The sequence below is a fragment of the Diospyros lotus genome, chromosome 6, assembly GCF_014633365.1.
Source record: "Diospyros lotus cultivar Yz01 chromosome 6, ASM1463336v1, whole genome shotgun sequence".
Taxonomy (NCBI): domain Eukaryota; kingdom Viridiplantae; phylum Streptophyta; class Magnoliopsida; order Ericales; family Ebenaceae; genus Diospyros; species Diospyros lotus.
The window spans coordinates 12,797,977-12,818,535 of record NC_068343.1 but is presented as its reverse complement, the minus strand read 5'-3'; the positions used below and the strand labels follow the sequence as shown (position 1 = coordinate 12,818,535).

Here is a 20,559-nt window from a genome sequence, read left to right as displayed (position 1 = left end):
GCTAACATTATATAATTAGAAAGGGGAAATGAGAGTTTTGATTTTTTTTTTTTGGGGGGGGGGGAGAGGGGATGGGTGGTTGTCATAGTTTAATTGGAAAGGGGAGGGAGAATGCTAAAACGTCCGCATCGAATAAGATGAGAAATATTCGATACAGGAAAGGGAATTGCTGACACGTTTACATCGAATAAGATAAAAAATATTTGACGCAGACAAAAGATCAAGAATAATGCATTATATGTAGGGCTGTAAATGAGCTAAGTCGCTCATGAGCAGCTCGATGTTAGGCTAAAAAAAAACTCATTCATGTTTAGCTCGATTCATAAACGAGCAAAGCTTGAGCTTGAATTTAAAGCTCGAAAGTTAAACGAGTCAAACTTGAGCAACCCAATACTTGGCTCGTTAGCTCATTTGTAAGTTCGTGACTCAGCTTGCGAACCAGCTCGTAAACAAAGCTCATGAGCTAGCTCAATTGTAAGCTCGTGAACTAGCTAGCTCGACAGATGGGATTGTAAACAAAGCTTGTGAGCTGGCTCGATGGTATGCTCATGAGTTGGCTCGACAATAGGTTTGTGAGCTTGCTCGATAATTGACTCATTATCAAGTTCGCCAATTGGCTTGGAAATGAGCTCGCGAGTTAGCTTGAGTATGAGCTCGTAAATAAAATGAATTGAGTTAATAATTATAGTTAATTATGTAAATTTAGCAATATGTCAATATGTATAAAATAAAAATATATAAAGAAATAATGTTTTATTCCTTTAAATTAATGACTAAATAATTTCAATTTTATAAAAATTAATCTTATAAAAATATTAACATTATATTAAAAATAATCTCTTGACAATCACATTAATTTTTATATAATAAATTGAATATCAATATGTATAATTTTTAAATAAGTCAACGAGTAAATAAATATTAAAACATTACAATTTCACATTACATTTAGATTTTTATATTTTGAATAGTCTTTTTACCATTAAACTAAGCACATTTAGTCAACAATTAGTGCTAAATATTTTTATATAAAAATATAATATACATTTAGTTTCGTAATATTTGTTTATATAAAAATATATTGTATATTATATTTATATTTAATTAGATTTAGATATATATAAATATAAAAAATTAATTGAATTAACTATAGAATTTCTTGTGAAATACATATATATTAATTGAATCAATAAATACTAGTTATTATTTTTAGTAGGTTAACCATCAATAAATCCATTATGTTTGAGTAGTCAAACACTTACACAGTCATCTTATATATTTATTAATCAATTATTAAATATCATAATAAAATTTATCTTTCTCCTTATATACTAAAACATTAAATTGTAAGTAATATATTAATGCTCCCTTATTTTTATATTTTTATAATCTATATTTTAATTATCTTAAGAATAATATTGTTTCTCATATGTTTTTAAGTTTTGAACTTGTGGTGTAATTAGTTTGTCTAAGAATCAAGATTTGAAGATTAAAGTTGACGTTTTTTTTATATATATTTTGAATAGAATATTAAACATTACAAATTATTGTTTTATTTTTTATATATTTTATTAAACATTTTCCATCGCTAATCTTATTATTTTTATATTTTTCATTTTTATACATTAAATTATTTGTGTGACATTTTTATTTAATATTTGTTTAAATACCCAAAAAATATAAAAAAAAATTAAATCCCTACACGGTTTATAATTTATAAGATCCCTCTCTTGCTCATCTACTCATTTTCAAATTTTTTAAAATTTTAATAAATACGCTATACCATTAACCTTATAAAAAGGTTCATATAGAAATAGAGACAAAGTTGTAAAATTCTGAATTTTTTCTATCATTTGCAACGTTTTTTATATCGATTAGTTTTTTGGTTTATATCAGTCTTTGTTAACCATGTTTATAATCCCATCTCATCTTTTTTCTTCTTTCTATTTTCTCTTTTTTTTTTGTTTAGGGTTATATTTATAATTTTTTTATTAAATATATTTTTGTTAATTCTAATAAAAAAATTATTAAAATTTAACTAACACTATTATAAGTAATTTCTAATATAATTCTGAAAATGCACGAATATAATTATTGAGTTATTATAATTAATTATATTATTTATTTATTAATAATACAATATATTAAAAATTACGAACATTTTAAAAGAATATGATATATCAAACTAATTTATTATTATAATTATTAAATTTATTATATAATTAAATTTTTAAATAAACATTGGTAATAATTTAAATTATTCTATTATCATGTTCTAGATAATTATCATAAATTATAATTTAAATTCTTTATTAATTATCATAATTTAAATAATTTTATCATTTATTATAATATTAAATTATTTTATTTTTTATTTAATAATAAAATATTTAAAAACAATTAAAATACCAAATCTGAAATCACCCCGCCCCCGCCCAACCCGCCCCCCCCCCCCCCCCCCCCCCTCTCCCCCCCCCCCCCCCTCTCCCAAATTCTCATTTCCGATTTCCCAAAGTTGGAAACCCTAAACTCCCCCCCTGTCTCACTCTTCCCCCCCCTCTCTCTCTCTCTCACTCTCTGAACTCCCGCCGTCGGCCCCACCGCCTCCGCCTCCATCTTCGGTGGTCGTCGCCGCCTCGAGATCTGCTGCCGGTCGTCATCCGCCCCTCCGCCTCCGCCTCCGCCTCCATCTTCGGTCGTCGTCGTCGCCCCCTCCAGATCAGCCTCCGGTCGTCGCCACCTCCGGTCGTCGCCTAGGAGTTTTTTGCACCGAATCTGAATACTGTTCACACAGACTGGTAAGTTTTTTTTTCCCACTCTTTTCTTTGTTGATTCGTATATTTTGTATATATATTTATTTTGATTCTAATTTTTTATTTATATAAAAATGTATATCTCAAAACTCCAAATGCAACCCCAACAGTGTTTTTCAAATCTCTGAACATTGGTTTTTTTTTCTATGTAATGTTAAAAGATTTTTTGGAATTAATATTTTAAATATACATATGTTAGTTTTATACAAAATTGTGTTAGGACTGCTAGTTATGTGACTATACTGTTCGCACAGACTCCTAGTTATGTATAATTTGTCTCTTAATCTCATTTCTATTCTAGCATTGAATAAAGTTATTTTAATGCTTATTTTAGTCCAAATATAAGAAAAATTATTTAAATTTGAGTTTTATTTTATTATTAGTTTAAACTTGAGCTCGCTTAAAATTAACAAGCCGAGCTCGAGCTTGGCTCACGAATAGATCTAAACGAATTTTAAGTGAGCTGAGCTCGAGCTTGGCTTGTGAACGGATTTGAATGAATTTTAAGCGAGCTGAGCTCAACTGGGCTCGCGAACGGATCTAAACGAATTTTAAGCGAGCCGAGCTCGCTTAAAATTAACAAGCCAAGCTCGAGCTCGGCTCACGAACAGATCTAAATGGATTTTAAATGAGCCGAGCTCGAGCTTGGCTCGTGAAAGGATCTAAACGAATTTTAAACGAGTTGAGCTCAAACTTGGTTCGCGAATAAATCTAAACGAATTTTAAGTGAGCTGAGCTTGAGCTCATGAGGAATAAAATGAACCCGAGCTCGAGCTCCAATAAAATAGATCGAGCTGTGTCAAGCTCGGCTCGATTCGATTACAGCCCTAATTATATGCACCCTGGCATTATATGCCTGACGCTGACACATTCACGTCGGGCAAGAGATCAAGAATTATGCATTATATGCACCCTTCATCCAAACACAAAAGCAATCAGTTCATGCACTATTTCCCTTTGGTTTAACCCCAAGTTTAAAATTTTTGAGGTATCTGAAATACACCTTCACACACTCACCTGCCCCCAAACTTTTTTCTCTCCATCATCCTATCCTTCTTCGGCAATGACAACGACGGTGATCTTTCTCTCTCTCTGGGATTGCACGACCTCACGTTTCATCTCCTAATCTAACCATAAGATTTCTCACTTCTTGATCCAAATCTCTCCAACTGGTCCCAAAAGCATAGAAATCTACACAATTCGTCTTTGATTTTCAGCAAATCCATCTCTCAGTTTGTTGAATCCCCAACCATTGCCGCTCACTTAAGACCCACCTCTCAGCCCCCTCATTATTTCAATTGAATCCATGAAAAACCCACTTCGGTCTTCTCTGAAGTCCACACCTTCAACTGGCAGTGGCTCGAACTTCAACCCCCAACTCCATCGCCGTCCGACGACCTCTTTCTTTCTTTCTTTTAATTTTCACATAATTTAAAAATAAGTATAAGTTTAAATTTAACTTATATAATAATATTTGTGAATTCTGATCTACAGTAAAACAGCGAAGAAGATGAACGAGCAAGCGAGCGTTGAGAGAGCTCCTTCTCTGGAGCAACGGCCTGGAATTTTCATCATCGGATCCCTCGGCGTCGGCAAGCGGACCCTCCTCTCTCGTAACTCTCTCTCTCTCTCTCTACATGTGTTGTTCATCTGGTGGTCATTCGGTTTAGATCTCTTTACTGGTTGTGTTTTTGGATTCTTTGTTACTTTGCGGGAAATGTTTGTATTTCTTTACACTTAGTGCTGTCTTCTGAGAATTAGGGCAGTAAGTTTGGTTGATTCAATTGAGCATTGAAGGGGCAATTTTAGTGGCGAATTATGTGAGACTAGTTTGTATTTTGGTTGGTTAAGTTTGGAATGTATGAATCAGTAATCCATGTAAGGGATTATGTTCTCTGTTGGTTGAGTATAAATTTGATATTTGAACACCTTGCAAATCACACAATAGCAGCGTGAAGTTTTATTGCTATTGGCTTCAGTTGGACTTTATGTGAGCGAGATGTGAAAGCCTCAAAGCCATATTTCGGAAGTATCAATTTGATAAGATGGTAATGTTCAGCTGATGTGTTTGTTCGCTATGAGAAGTTACCTAATCTTCACTCATTCTAAAACAAATGAATGATCATCTTTTGGTTGTCTTCTTGACCTTTTGTCCTCGTGGCATTTATTTCCATATAGCTTTCCTTTTTCCACCTCTAATGGATCTGGAATTCTGGATCAAGTCCATCTTAGATTTAGTTTTTCAATTTTTCATGCTTTTATGCTGGAAATCTTTTTTGTTGTTGCAGAATACATGCCGTCTTCTAAGGGGACTGAAACTGCCGGCATGCTTGTGCAACTTAGATGTTGCTTTGGTTGTTTGATTGCATGAAGACTGTCAAGAAAGATGAAAAAATGCTTCTCTTCAATCTTATTTCCCTTAGACGGGTAGGACAAATTATATACAAAACTTCTTTTCTAAATCAGGAGGTTCCTAATAAGAAAGACTCCAAGTATGGATAGGAAAGTAAAACCAATCCTAAAATACAACAACTAATAAAAAAGATACAACCAATAATAAGAAATATACAACAGATATCTAAATTAAAAAATACTATTTTTACTTTAGGAAACATATCAATCAATCACTGATTTGCTCTTGACTGAGAATAGGAACCGGATCTGGTCCTTCATTGCTGACACTCTCCCTCAAGATTGGGAGTGGATATCATGCATCCCAATCTTGCTTACCATCCTGTGAAACACAGCAACCAGAAGTCCCTAGTACATCTGCTAGTTGCTCATTTGAAGAGATATAAGGAGTACAAATCAAACCATGATCCAACTTTTCCTTTATAAAATGTCTATCCACCTCAATATGCTTTATTCTATCATGTTGAATCGGATTGTGGGCAATGCTAATTGCTAATTTATTATCACAAAATAGCTTCATGGGTGCTGTCCATTGAATCTTAAGATCATCCAACAATATCTTTAGCCATAGAAATTCACACATCCTTAGGGCCATGGATCTAAATTCAGCTTTTGCACTTGACTGAGCAACCATATTTTGTTTTTTGCTTCGCCATGTTACCAAATTACCTCCCAGAAAAGTACAATAACCCGACGTCGACCTCCTATCCACCATGGATCCTACATAGTCAGCATTTGTGTAAGCCTCAAGGGTCATGGTTTCTCCTTTCTTGAATAAAATACCTTTCTCAGGTGTCGCCTTCAAGTAGTGTAGGATCCTATATACTGCCTTTAGATGTGTCTCCTTTGGATTGTGCATAAATTGGCTAACTACTTCAACTGCATATGCTATGTCTGGTCGAGTATGAGCCAGATAAATTAATTTCCCAACCAGCCTTTGGTAGGACCCCTTGTCAACCATATCATCTTCCAAGGCTTCTCCTAGCTTGTGATTTGGTTCAATAGGAGTTTCTGCTACCTTGCAACCAAGCGGTCCAGTGTCTTTGAGAAGGTCTACTATATACTTTTGCTGTGAGATGAAGATTCCCTCTTTTGAATGAGCTACTTTGATTCCCAAAAAATATTTCAACATTTCCAATTCTTTAATTTCAAACTCTCTTACCAAACACTCCGTTAGCTTGCATATGCCTTCTTCATCATTTCCAGTGACAACAATGTCATCAACGTACACTATAAGAATTGTCACTCCCCCTACAGCCGAGCGATTAATGAATAGGGTATGATCCCCTTAGCTTTGCCTATAGCCCATATTAAGCATCACACTTGTGAACCGGTTAAACCAGGTCCTTGGGGACTGTTTTAGTCCATACAAGGCCTTCCTTAGTTTGCAAACTACCTTCTCTTGTGTTGTTGGACCATATCCCGACAGTATCTCCATGTACACTTCTTCCTCTAGATCCCCATGCAAAAATGCATTCTTCACATTGAATTGTTGTAATGACCAGCCTAGGTTAGCAACCAAAGATAAAATGACTCTAATAGTGTTTAGCTTAGCAACCAGTGTAAAGGTATCAAGATAGTCTACCCCATACACTTGAGTATATCCCTTAGCCACCAACCGTGCCTTATACCTATCCAACGACCCATCAGATTTATATTTCATTGTGTACACCCACTTACAGCCCACTGGATGTTTCCCTTTGGGTAATTGCACAAGTTCCCATGTTTGGTTCTTTCCTAGGGTTGCCATCTCAGCCTCCATGGGATCATTCCAATTCTTATCCCTTATTGCTTCAGAAAAGGTCTTGGGTATAGGAATTGTATGGAGATTGATATAGGAAGGCTTTGTGGGTGGATGACAACTTAGAATAGGATAAAAATAAATGTAGGGGATGTTTAGTGCAGTTTCGGGTTCCCTTCCTAAGAGCAATAGGCCAATCAAGGTCACTCTTAGGAGTATCAAGAGAGAGTTCGGTAGATTCAGTAGGGTTGTCAGCAGGTATTAAAGGATTAGGAAGAGAATTACTTGGTGATTAATCATAAGGATTGGTTAGATTGTCAGTGCTGTATGTGGTGAGACCTGGGTGTCATGACCCTATGAGTAATAAAAGGGTATTATTGTAATAGGGTATAATAGTTTGTTAGGGATGTTCTAGCAATTAGTTAGGTGCACATGGCTGCATGTGCAAGGCTGTTAGGGGACAAATATACCTATATAAGGCTGATGTAAATGGAGGGGATGGTATGCTGAAAATTATTGAATTGAATATCTGATTCTCTCTCATTTTCTCTCTACCTCTCTCCCTCATTTCTCTCTACATCCTTCCCCCATTTCTGTCCAAATATCCCTCTAAACTTTCTGTTCTTAGTTCTACTCAATCGGATTCTTCCAATTGCCAATCCAGCCCTGTTATGAACCCTAGGTTCATGACACTGGGCTAGCCATGGATGATGAGACTTGCATAGATTCTGGTCTTGTCCTTCTTGAATATACTTGCAGTGGTCTAGGAGTCTCTGGATTAGGCTCCTCATATGTCATATCTAGTGGACCCTCTGGAATAGGCAATGATGTAGGGAAGGATGATAGGTCAGGACCAAAAGAAATGGGAGAATGGTCCTGGTTAGAGGATGATAGGTTCTGTTCCTGAGCATTAGAGTATCCAAAGCAGGACTCATTTTCTGAAAAAGTTACATCTGCTGACACTAAGAGTTTTTTTGAAGGAGGATGATAGCATCGGTATCCATTTTGAGTAAAAGAATATCCAATGAACACACATTTTAGTGCACGAGGGTCTAATTTTCCTCGGTTGACTGTAGGAATATGAAAGTAGGCCACACACCCGAATACTTTGGGGTTCCAACAATCGGTTACATGAAAATCAGGAAAGTGTTTAGTTAACAGTTGGATTGGACTTTGAGATCCAAGAGTTTTTGATGGTAGTCTATTGATAATGAAGGTGGCTGTTAGAGCTGCCTCTCCCCAATAGTGTTTAGGGACATTATGATGAATCAAGAGAGCTCGAATAACAGTTAGAAGGTGGCCATTCTTCTTTTCAGCCACACCATTCTATTGAGGAGTGTAGGGGTAAGACGACTCATGTATAATACCGTTCTGTTGGAAGAAAACGAATAGAACTTGGTTGAAAAAATCCCTAGCATTATATGACCTAAATTGTTTTATTCCAACTCCAAATTGATTTTTAACCATGTTGTAGAAAACAGGAAACACGTTACTGACTTTAGCCTTTGTTTTCAGCAGATATAACCACACTGTTCTTGTACAATCATCTATAAAGATAACAAACCACCTCGCCCCAGAAATATTGGGAATATTTGATGGACCCCAAATATCACTGTGTATTAAAGTAAAAGGAGACTTGGTTCTTTTATTAGATAGAGGAAATGAGACTCTTTTATGTTTTGCAAACTCACATACAATACAATGTAAATTCCTAATGTCTAGATCTCTAAATAGCTCAGGAAACATCACCCTAAGAGTTAGAAAAGACGGATGACCAAGTTGATAATGATGTAACCAGATTAGATCTCGATTGGACTGAGCTAAGTATGACATAAGAGAAGTACCCTCCTTATTGTCCTGCCCACTCGGTTTTGCAAGATAGTAAAGTCTTGCCCTTGCCTTAGCAAGCCCAATTATCCTCTTCTTGCTCGGTTCTTGCAACTCACAGACATTTGTATGAAAAATAACACTGCAATTAGTGTCCTCAATAAGTTTCTGGATGGATATGAGACTTGTAAATAGTTTAGGAACATGTAGGACATTTTTAAGAGTAAGATGTTCATTGAGAAGAACATCTCCTAGGCCAGCAACAGTGGTCAGGGAGCCATTTGCGATCATGATCTTTTTGGAGCTAGGACAGGGGTTATAAGTAATGAAAAGATGAGAAAAAGGGGTCATATGATTTGAAGCTCCAAAATCTAGGACCCAAGAATTGGAGTATGCAATTTCTGAAGCATGTAGGGAAAAAGAAGGGGAAGAAGTACCTGTAAGGGCAAGAGAGCAGATACTTTTCTTAGCCTTTTTGTCAAGGGATCCCAAAAAATTCCTCAACCTTTCGATCTTAGCTTTATTGAGCTCAAAACCATCTCCTTGATTTGGATCTTTAGGTTCAGGTTATTGTTGGCCGTTAGCTATATACACCTGCCCTTGTCCTGGATTTCGTACTGTTCCTCCTTTTGGTGGTGGTGTGCCATGAAGCTTCCAACACCTCTCTATGGTGTGCCTAGGCTTCTTGTAGTGGGTACACCATAGAGTGCCTCTGTCCACAAGTTTATTTTCTTCTTTATACCCTTTATTAGATTTCAAGGATACTAGAGCAGAATTTTCCATCGGAGGAGGTTCCAACATGACACCCCTTCTTCCTTTTTCTGCCCTTATTAAAGAAATTACTTCATTCAATGAAGATAAATCCTCTTTTCCTAAGATTTGTACCCTTACCGCATCGAACTCTATGTTGAGGCCGGTTAGAAAGTCATACATCCTTTCTTTTTCAACAAATTTTTTGTGTGGTGCTGCATCCTCACTGCATTTCATTTGCAAGCACCGGTAATGATCCAGTTCTTACCGAAGGGTCTGCAACAAGTTTGCGTACTCTGTAATGGTCCTTGTACCTTGTTTGGTTGCTGCAACCTTTGCCCGTATCTCATAGATTTGAGCCGCATCTTTGACCTTTGAATAAGTCATCTTTATGGCGTCCCAAATATCTTTGGCTGTTGTCAAGAACATAACAGTGTCACTGATCTCTGGAATCATGTAATTCCAGAGCTAGGACATTACCAAAGAGTCTTCTTCATCCCATGCTCCAAACGCCGGATCATCCTCCTTTGGGCCAGTTCCCAGCAAGTGACTAAGCTTCCCTTTTCCTTTGAGGAAAGTTCGAATTAACTGTGACTACTTTAGATAGTTCTTACCATTCAATCAGTAAGCAACTTGACGATTTTGTAGTTCCCCTCCGGAGCCACCATTTTGAGTTCCAGCCGCTAGAATTTCCGAAGTATGGCTGGAATTTGCTGAATCGAGTGTAGAATTTTGGATGGTAGACTAAGCCTTTGAGTGAGGAACAAACAGAGAGAAGATTGAAAGAGATAGGGAAAAAAAAGGTCCCAAGGAATCTGTAAAGAAAGAAGCCTAGGGCTCTGATACCATGTCAAGAAAGATGAAAAAATGCTTCTCTTTAATCTTATTTCCCTTAGACGGGTAGGACAAATTATATACAAAACTTCTTTCCTAAATCAGGAGGTTCCTAATAAGAAAGACTCCCAAGTATGGATAGGAAAGTAAAACCAATCCTAAAATACAGCAGATATCTAAATTAAAAAATATTATCTTTACTTTAGGAAACATATCAATCAATCACTGACTTGCTCTTGACCGAGAATAGGAACTGGATCTGGTCCTTCATTGTTGGCAAAGACAAATTATGGCATGATACAACATTATAAAAAAAAAGAAGAAGAAAAAAACATTGCCTTGGTGAAATGAATCAATTGCATTGAACTTGTTTATTCATGTCCAAAATACCAATGTAGCATGTTCATAAAGACATTTCATTTGGAAATCCATTTGTTGATTGGATTTTAGTTCGTTCCTAGAAAACAGTCTATTGCTTGGGTCTTACTTTGTGGTAATTCTTTAACTCCAACATAGGACCATTAAGAAACAAAATTAAGAAACAAAATGAAAGAAATTGTTGAATCCTTGATCCGATGGAGGTAACTCTCCTCTATTTAGAAGAGAATTAGGTGGGAATTATAGAAGAGGGAAGGGAAATTTGAGAATTGAGGGAGAAAGATTGAGAAGGAAAGAGAGGGAGAGAGAGATTTAGAGGGAAATTGAGAGAATAGGCAATTCAATTGTATTTGATGCCTTTCAAATGAGTTAGGATTGAACTTTTAAACTGGTCCTCCGCGGGAAGTTGGCACCAATAAAACGATTGCCACTCCTGAATTCAAATTAAAAAATGCTCATCTAATTACAACTTATTACAAACCATAATTCCCCCTTAATACAATAGTTCCAGGTTAGGCACACGACAATTCCCCCCTCAAACTACTTCTTGTCCCCAAGAATGTAGAGTAGGTTGGCCGCATTGGTAAATTGTTGGAGAAGCTCTGACAAGTACTCCTGAAACGAGCCGAAAATAATCTAAAGGCTTGATTAAATTCTATGAAATCAGTGGGAAAATATATACAAGTTATCTCCTAAAAGTTCTCCTATAATTTAGGAGAAGATTAGGATTATCAAACTTCTAGAAACTAGGTAATCTATCTCTAAAACTTAGGAAATAAATTTAAACTCTAAAACAAACTTTGCAACTTAAAAATACAAACTTTCAAATATCAACATTATCAGATTCTTCTCGCGAGCAACATCCATTAACTTGATCTCTTTCTTTTAATTTTAAATCTCCTTTGGAACTCCTCATCCAACACTCCCTCTCAAGTTGGATAATAGATAGACATCATTCCCAGCTTGCCAATCAATGTTTCAAATACTAGTCTTGTAATAGCTTTTGTGAATATATCAGCTACTCGATCAGTGGTAGGAACATAGGATAAGTCAATCCATCCTTTTTCAATCTCTTTTTTTATGAAGCTCCTATCTATCCTCACATATTTCATTCGGTCACTCTGAACTGGATTTTTCACAATGCTGATGGCTAATTTGTTATCACTAAATACCTTTGTTTTATTAGATAAAGGTATCTCCAAGTCTTCCATCATCCTTTCCAATCATATGACCTCCCATGTTCCTTGAGCTATGTCTCGGAATTCGGCTTCAACATTGTTTCGTGTTACAATCGATTGCTTCTTGCTTCTCCATGTGACAATGTTACCCCATTGCTTGGTGCAATAACCAGAGGTGGACCTGCTATTTTCTCTAGAACCAGCCCAATCTGTATCCACATAGCCTTCAATTCCTCTTTCATCTGTTTTTTGAAATAGCATCCCTTTTCCAGGTGTACCTTTTAAATATCTAAGAACATGAATCACTGCATTCATATGCCTTTGAGTAGGAGAATGTATGTATTGACTGATTATACTCATTGAATAGGCTATGTCTGGCCTTGTTAGTGACAAATAAATTAATTTTCCAACCAACCTTTGGTATCTTTCCTTTTACACCGGAGTATCATCATTTCTTCAGCATTCCACCCTTTTTCTAATGGAGTAGCAGCCGGCCTGCAAGCTAACATTCCAGTTTCCTCTAGCAGATCAAGTGTATACTTTCGTTGAGAGATAAATAGGCTTCCTTTTCTTTTAGCCACCTCCATTCCAAGGAAGTATCTCATACTCCCTAGATCTTTGACCTGAAATTCTGCCCTCAATATTTTCTTCAAGTTTTCAATCTCTTGGAAATCATGTCTTGTCACAATAATATAATCAACATAAACTATTAGTATTGCTTTCTTTCCACATGTTGAGGATTTTATGAACAATGTATGATCGGGCTGTCCTTGTTTATATTCCAATTGATTTAGGGTCATGCTGAATTTCTTGAACCAAGTCCTTGGTGATTGCTTCAATTCATATAGAGATTTTTTTCAGTTTGCACACATTTCCACTGCCAATTTTTTCCTCAAAACCTAGGGGAATTCTCATATATATATCTCTTCATCCAAATCACCATTAAAAAAACATTTTTAATGTCAAATTGAAGTAAGGGCCAATCTAAATTTACAGCAATAGACAACAATACTATTATAGAATTTAGTTTAGCAACAGGAGTAAATGTCTCCTCATAATCAATTCCATAGGTTTGTGTAAAACCTTGGACCACTAACCTTGCTTTATACCTTTTAATACTCTTATCTGCCTTATGTTTAATAGTGAAGATCCACCGGCAGCCAACTGTCTTCTTGTTTGGTGGAAGTTTCACCATCTCCCAGGTCTGATTTTCAATTAGGGCACCCATTTCTTCCATAACAACCTCCTTCCACTTTGGATCTTTCATGGCACTATGAATATTTGTTGGAATTGCAATGCTGTCAAGCTTGGAAACAAAACCCTTAAACTGAGAAGACAACTTTGTATAGGTTAGGTGGTTAGAAATTGGGTATTTCACACATGATCTTACCCCTTTACGTAGGGCTATAGTAATAGCCCAATCTAAACCATCTTCCTTTGCTATCAGTACTGTCTCTCCTTGCTTTTGTGTCACTGGTGTTGCCAACAACCACATCTGGTTCATCCTCCACCGGACTAGCATATAAGGGAAATGGTAGGCTAGCATTAAGTTCAGGATTGCCTTTGGGTCTTCTGGAGTAGACAAACAAAGGGTTGTCAGTTGCTGGATTTGGGTTGGAGGCTGTTTTCTCATGCCTAGATTTAGTAGGAGAACACTTTGAGGAAGAGCTGGAGGGACTTGAAGTATGAGAAGCGTCAAAGGTGTGAGAAATAGGAAAAACAGGAGCTGTAGGAACTGTTGCCAGTGTATTATCAATGGCTGATCCTTGAGATGCTCCCCCTTGAGAATACACTGGTAGGTTAGGAGCAAGAGGAGGCAAGGAAGGAATAGGGTCATGGTGAGTGCTAGGTGTTGCTGGAAGAAAATCGAGAGAGCGATAAAATGGTAGATCCTCATAGAATGTGACATCAGTGGAAATATAGAATCTGCGGGTGGTTGGACAGTAGCACTTGTAGCCTTTTTGGGATGGTGAGTACCCAAGAAAGATACATTTGTGTGCTTTGCGATCTAATTTGGAACGAGAAGGATTATGGTTATAAACATACACAATGCACCCGAACACCTTAAGATCAAGAGAAGAAAGATAGGGTGTATCCGGATATGAGTCACAAAGAATGCTAAGGGGGGTTTTGAACTTCAAAGGTTTAGATGGAAGTTGATTTATTAAGTATGCAGCTGTGAGGATAGTTTCACCCCAATAAAAATGAGGAACATTGGTGGTGAACATTATGGCTCTAGCCACTTCTAGAAGGTGGCGGTTTTTCCTCTTAGCAACCTTATTTTGTTGGGATGTGTAAGGACATGAGATTTGGTGAAGGATACCATGCTGGGCCAAGTAGTTGGTGAAGTCATTAGAAAAATACTCTCGGCCGTTATCAGTTCAAAGGATATGTATAGAAGTTTGAAACATATTCAAAATGAATGTATGAAATCTTTTGAAAATGTTACTTGCTTATGATTTTTCCTTCATTAGGTACACCCAACAAGCTCTAGAATGATTATCAATGAAAGTTATAAACGATTGACATTATGACATTTAGAGGGTCCCCAAATGTCACTATATATAAAATGAAAGGGTTTATAAGATTGAATAGAATGGTGAGATCTAGGTTGTTTTGCAATAGTTCATTGTTGGCATGAGAAAACTTGATCTTTATTGATGAAAATTTCTGTATACAATGATTTAAGATAAGAGAAACTAGGGTGCCTTAGACGTTGATGCCATAACAAGACTTTGTCACTGACAATCATGTTTATGGCAGCTTTATTGTGAGAAGAATTTGGGATATCACCAACCAAGTAGTAAAGACCATCTATCACTCTAGCACTGTCAGTCATCTTCCCCGATACTTGGTCCTGAAAAACACAATGAGAGGGAAAAAATGTTACACTACAACCCATGTCATTTGTCAACTTACTGATTGATAACAGATTATATTTTATTCTCGGGACATGTAGTACCAATTGCGTCCTTAGTTTTGACACACAAATCATGCCAATTCCCAAGGCAAGAGAAGTGGTACCATTAGCCATTGAAATATTAATCGAGGAATGTCATGGTTTATAATCAGTCATTAAGTTTTTAGCACTTGACATATGATTAGAATCCCCCATATCAATTATCCAAACATTCTTAGGCAGTCTCTTTGTAATTAGGGAGTAGGATTTAGATTTACCTTGCACGTCTATGGATGTTGAGGATTGAGGATTAGAAGAACTTAACTGATTTGCACCTTGATTTAGTAACTTGTATAAGGCTAGGATTTGCTCCTCGGATAGATTCAAACTTGGGCTAGTTTTGATTTCAGTAGAAACTTCGATAGCATAGGGAGATCTGGGATTTTCTTTCTTCATTTTTAACTTCCAGTTGGGTGGTTTGTCGTTTATTTTCCAACATGATTCCTTCGTGTGGTATGGTTTCTTACAATGATCACACCACAATTTTTCCCTTCCTGGATTCCGTGATAAAGATTCCCCTTGTCTGTTTATGGCTAGTGCTGAATTTTGATGGTTTAGAACCGATTCTGCTTGTTGCAGCATCACCCTACATCTACTTTCTTCTCTTTTGACCTGTGCAACGTCTTAGGGGTGGTAAGGGTTTTAAACCCAAAATCCTTCCTCTAACTTCATCAAGATTAGTGTTAAGCCCATATAAGAAATCAAAAATCCGGTCTTTTTCAACCATTTTAGTGTATTTAATACTATCAGCATGAGATTCCCAACTAATAGTATGAAATAAGTCAATTTCATGCAACAATTTTACCAAAGCATTAAAGTATTTGGTAATACTCAAGAGTACCTTGTTAAGTAGATCTTATAGTTGACTTGATTTCAAAGCACTGAGAGGAATTTTCCAAGTCTGAATACATCTCTTGGGCCGAATCCCAGATTTCTTTTGTTGTTTTGTAGAAAAGATAAGTCCTACCTATTCTCGGTTCTATTGAGTTGATCAACCATGCCATAATGGTTGAATTTTTTGCCTCCCATACTCCATAGGGTCCTGCAGTTATAGGAGGAATAGGAATAGATATTGTTAGATAACTAGCTTTACCCTTTCCTTTAATCACCAACATAACTAATTGGAACCAGTCTTTGAAATTACTCTCATTTAACTTATGTTGAGTAATTTGCAAAGAGTGATTATCAATGGAAATTATGGGATTGTTTTGCTGAGATGGAGAGGACGAAGAAGGAAGAGGACTTGGAGAACTGGTGGCTGATGCCTTGGTTAGGGTAGGATTAAGTGGGATGTTGGCCATTGTTGAAGGCATGAACTTGGATGAAAAACTGGCAGAGTCTGATTCAAGATCGAAGAGCAGGCTCTGATACCATGAAACAAGCCGGAAATAATGTAAAGGCTTGATTAAATTCTATGAAATCAGTGGGAAAATATATACAAGTTATCTCCTAAAAGTTCTCCTATAATTTAGGAGAAGATTAGGATTATGCAACTCCTAGAAACTAGGTAATCTATCTCTAAAACTTAGGAAATAAATTTAAACTCTATAACAAACTTTACAACTTAAAAATACAAACTTTTAAATATCAACATTATCAAATTCTTCTCGCGAGCAGCATCCATTAACTTGATCTCTTTCCTTTAATTTTAAATCTCCTTCAGAACTCCTCATCCAACAACTCCCAAGTATTATTGTCAGGGTATAGTGATGACCACTAAACTAATACCTTGGGTTAGGGGAGCCCCTTGTTGGTAGGTTACCCTTTTGTCTAGAATGGCTACTGGTTCTTCCCCACTGAGATGAGAGGGAAGGGCTTGACTGAGCACATTGTTTCTAGCTAACTTCTTTAGGAGAGAGACATGGAACACGGGGTGAATGTGTGTTCCCTCAGGTAGTTGCAACTTGTCCAATCCTTGTGATAATTGGATAGGGGCCATAAAATTTGGGGCTTAGTTTACAAACTGGCTGCTTAGAGACGGACTTAGGTGAGGTTGGCTAAGCTTGAGATGAACTTCTTCCCCTTCATCAAACACCCATTCACTCTTTTTCTTATCTGCTAGTTGCTTCATCCGGTTTTGGGCCTTGGCCAATTCCATCTTCAAGGTCTGTAGAGTGTGTTGCTTATGCTGTAAATAGGCATCCACGGCTGCTACTGTAGTCGGCCCCCTAATAGATGGCAGTAGATTAGGTTTGTAACCTTATAGGGCTTCAAATGGTGTCATGTTAATAAACGATGGTGGCTGGAATTATACCACCACTAGGCTAAGGACAACTATTTGTGCCATCCCTTAGGCTGCAAAAAACAGAAACACCTCAAATAAGTTTCAAGACACTGATTTACTCACTTGGATTGGCTATCCATCTCCGGGTGATAGGCTGTGGACATGTGGAGCTTAGAGCCTATGGATCATAGTAGCTCTTGCCAAAATAAGCTAGTGAACACTTTATTCCTATCAGAAACAAGTGTTTGGGGCACTCCATGTAGCTTAACCACACTATCCGGGAAGAGCTTAGCTACTTATTGTGCGGCAAATGGATGGGATAAACTCAAGAAATGGATGAATTTAGTCAATCTATCCACCACAACTGGGACACAATTCTTCCCTTCTGACCTGGATAAGCCCTCTATAAAATCCATAGTGATATTGGTCCATGCCTGATTATGAATGCCAAGGGATTGGAGAAGTCCAGGTCGTGCCACTGACTCATGCTTGCACCTTTTGCATGTGTCACAATTGAGGACGAACTCCTCATTGATTTTTTTAAACTAGGCCAATAGAACATCTGCTTCACCTTCTGATAGGTGTTTTGAATCCTTGAGTACCATCCAAGGGGAGAATCATGCATGGTTTGAAGGATTTTATTCTTCAAGGCCTTCTCCTCGACCACCAACCTCCCATGATATCTAATTAGCTTATTGAGTATAGTATATCCTTGCCTGCTATTGTTGTCAATACTCAACTGCTCCATTAACTCTCTCGTCCACATCCCATTGTCATAATTTGTTGCCACTTCCTGGTACCAATCCGGTACCAAGGCAGTGATGGTTGTGCTAGTTTCCTCCTCATGGTATCTTGTTAAAGCATTCGCAACCACATTCTTGTCATGTACCTAGGGTTTAGCCTAGTGTTGAATTGGGAATCGGAAGGATCCGATTGAAGTAAGATCAAGAACAGAATGACGGGTGAGGGAAATTGGACAAAAGTGGAGAAGAATTTAGAGAGAAATGAGAGAGAGTAGTAGGGAGAAAGGAGAGGGAGATTGGAGAGAAATCTAGAGAGAAAATTGAGAATTTCATTCAATCAATTCAAGCATAATCCTTCCATCCTCAGTTGTGGCTTATATATAGCCTAACTGCCTCCCACTTGCACCCATGTATAATGTAACAAATAGCCCAACTGCCTATTAGCTAAAGACAAAGCCATATAACAAAATATATAGAAAGAAATGTAAACTTCCACTATTATATTTACTAAGCTATCATTGGGAAATCCTTAGGGTCAGGATAATTCTCTTTCCCCGTCCTGAACTGAATCACATAATTGAACCCCATTAACTTGGCCATACCTTTCTTTTGTAAGTTAGTGTGTAGCCTTTGTTGTAGAAGAAACTTAAGGCTCTCATGATCAGTCTTGATTATGAACTGTCCCCCTTCCAAGTAGTGTCTTTATTTGTTCACTGCCATAAGTATAGCCAATAGCTTTTTGTCATATGTACTAAGCCCTTGGTGCCTTGGGGCCAAGGTCTAACTAAGGAAAGCTAAGGGTCGACCATCTTGTGCCAAAACAACCCTGTCATGTACTTACGGGGGTATATTGTAACAAATAGAATGTAGTTGATGCAATAAGTAATTGTACATGGGTAGAAGAGGCGTGTAGTACATAGGCAGTTACTAAATTGGGCAGGAACATATGTACATGGCATGTGCGGGAAGGCTATAAATTGAGGCCGACCCTACTATGGGAGGCATCCAGAATTTGAATGAAATTCTCTTATTCCCTCACATTTCCCTCTCAATTCTCCCACTCTCTCTTTATCTCTCTGTTTCTCTAATTCTCTCTCCCTCACTTTTGCGAGATTTCTCTCGTTTTCCATTGTGATCTCCCTCCTCTCGGAAGAGATCAAACTCCAATCATTGCCAGACCCTTGCGGATATGACAATTTTGATATCAAAGCCAATCCTTAGCCGCTTGATTGAAGGTGACGAAGATGGTTGAAGGAATGAGGATGAAGAATTTGGAGGCTTAGTTGCAGCAATGTGGATCCTCGATGAGTGATCTACAATCGCGAGTGGATCAATTGGAGTTGGGCTCCAATCAGAACCACAAGGCTGTCATGGCCGTCGATAGGAAGTTAGAAGTAGTAGTGGCTCAGATTAGGGAGGACGTGGGAATTCAAATCCGTGAGCAACTTCAAGGATTTCTGGTGATGTTTGCAAGGCAAAACTAGGTGAGTCTTTCTCCCAAATTTCCTCCTAAGGAGAGATCAGATCCAATTCTGTCAGGGCAAGGTAGATTAGATCCAATTACATAGGGTCGATGGGTGAACCAAAGGGCCACTGGAACCTTTGTAGGAGGGGATGATCATGGGGAGCCAGGTGAGCATGGATGGGGAGTGGGACAAAATCAACAGGGTTTACCCACGCCATGTTTGGAGATTTCGCTATTTGATGGAGTGAATCCACGTTGGTGGATCAAGGGGTATGAGTGAATGTTTGAATGGTATGGTGTAGCAGAGAGGCAAAAGGTGCCCATAGCGGCAACATACCTTAATGATGTGACTCTTGGTATCAAGAGTGGTCCAAGGTTTGAGAAGATTGCAGATGGGATGATTTCACGGAGGAATTTTGTGAGAGGTTTGGAGACAGGGACTTGTCAGATGTGGTGGAGGAGTTTAACAAAATTAGGCTGGTAGGGACTATGATGGAGTACCAACTAAGATTTGAAGAGCTAAAAGCCTTAATGCTTATTCATTCATAATCCTTACTTGACGGAGGCTTACTTTATTTCAAGCTTCATAAGTGGCTTGAATGAAGAGTTGAGGTCGATGGTAAAAGTGCTCCAACCCAGGACACTCAAGCATGTTGCTGATGGTGCTTGGCTCCAGGAATTGACAGTGGAAGCATTGATGAAGAAGCAAAGAATGATGAACAAGGGATTTGCCCTATGGAGCCTACCATAGAGTAAGAACTATGCTAAGGAGTGAGGAAGGGGATCCCCGGGAATGAAGAATCTGACATTTCCTGCTCCCAATCACCAAAGTGGAAAGATTATGGAGCAGAGGAGGTAGGCAGGCCTCTGTTTCAGGTGTGGGGATAAATACTTCGTCGGCCACCAATGTAAGAAACAACTACTGTTGTTGGAAGGAGAAGAAGGAGATATAGCTAAGGAGGGGAAAGCATCACAGACCCAAGAAGAGGAAGAGGAGGATAATGGTGAGATATCCTACATGCCCTAAAGGGATTGACTAACGGTAAGATAATCAAAGTAGAAGGAAAGGTGGAGGAAGCTACATATGACACTCACAGGAAGCAAAGAGCTAGGGATTTGTAAAATGATGACAGGGAGGAAGCTACAGAAGATGCTCAAACTTAAGATGAACCAGGTGGCTCAGTTATTTTCTATCCAAGCCACGGACGGAAAGGAAGATGAGTTGGTAGCTGAGG

General features: G+C 37.7%; 1 protein-coding gene across 1 annotated transcript in view; it reads left to right on the top strand.

Annotated features, from left to right (window-relative positions):
* The first annotated feature begins 2,497 nt into the window (after positions 1 to 2,497).
* LOC127803479 (uncharacterized) overlaps positions 2,498 to 20,559 on the top strand; it is a 31,850-nt gene continuing 13,788 nt past the window's right edge. The window contains exons 1-2 of the mRNA XM_052339721.1: positions 2,498 to 2,798; positions 4,308 to 4,426. Coding sequence (XP_052195681.1) covers positions 4,324 to 4,426 — 103 coding nt within the window. The 5' untranslated portion in view covers positions 2,498 to 2,798; positions 4,308 to 4,323. The remainder of the gene's footprint in view (positions 2,799 to 4,307; positions 4,427 to 20,559) is intronic.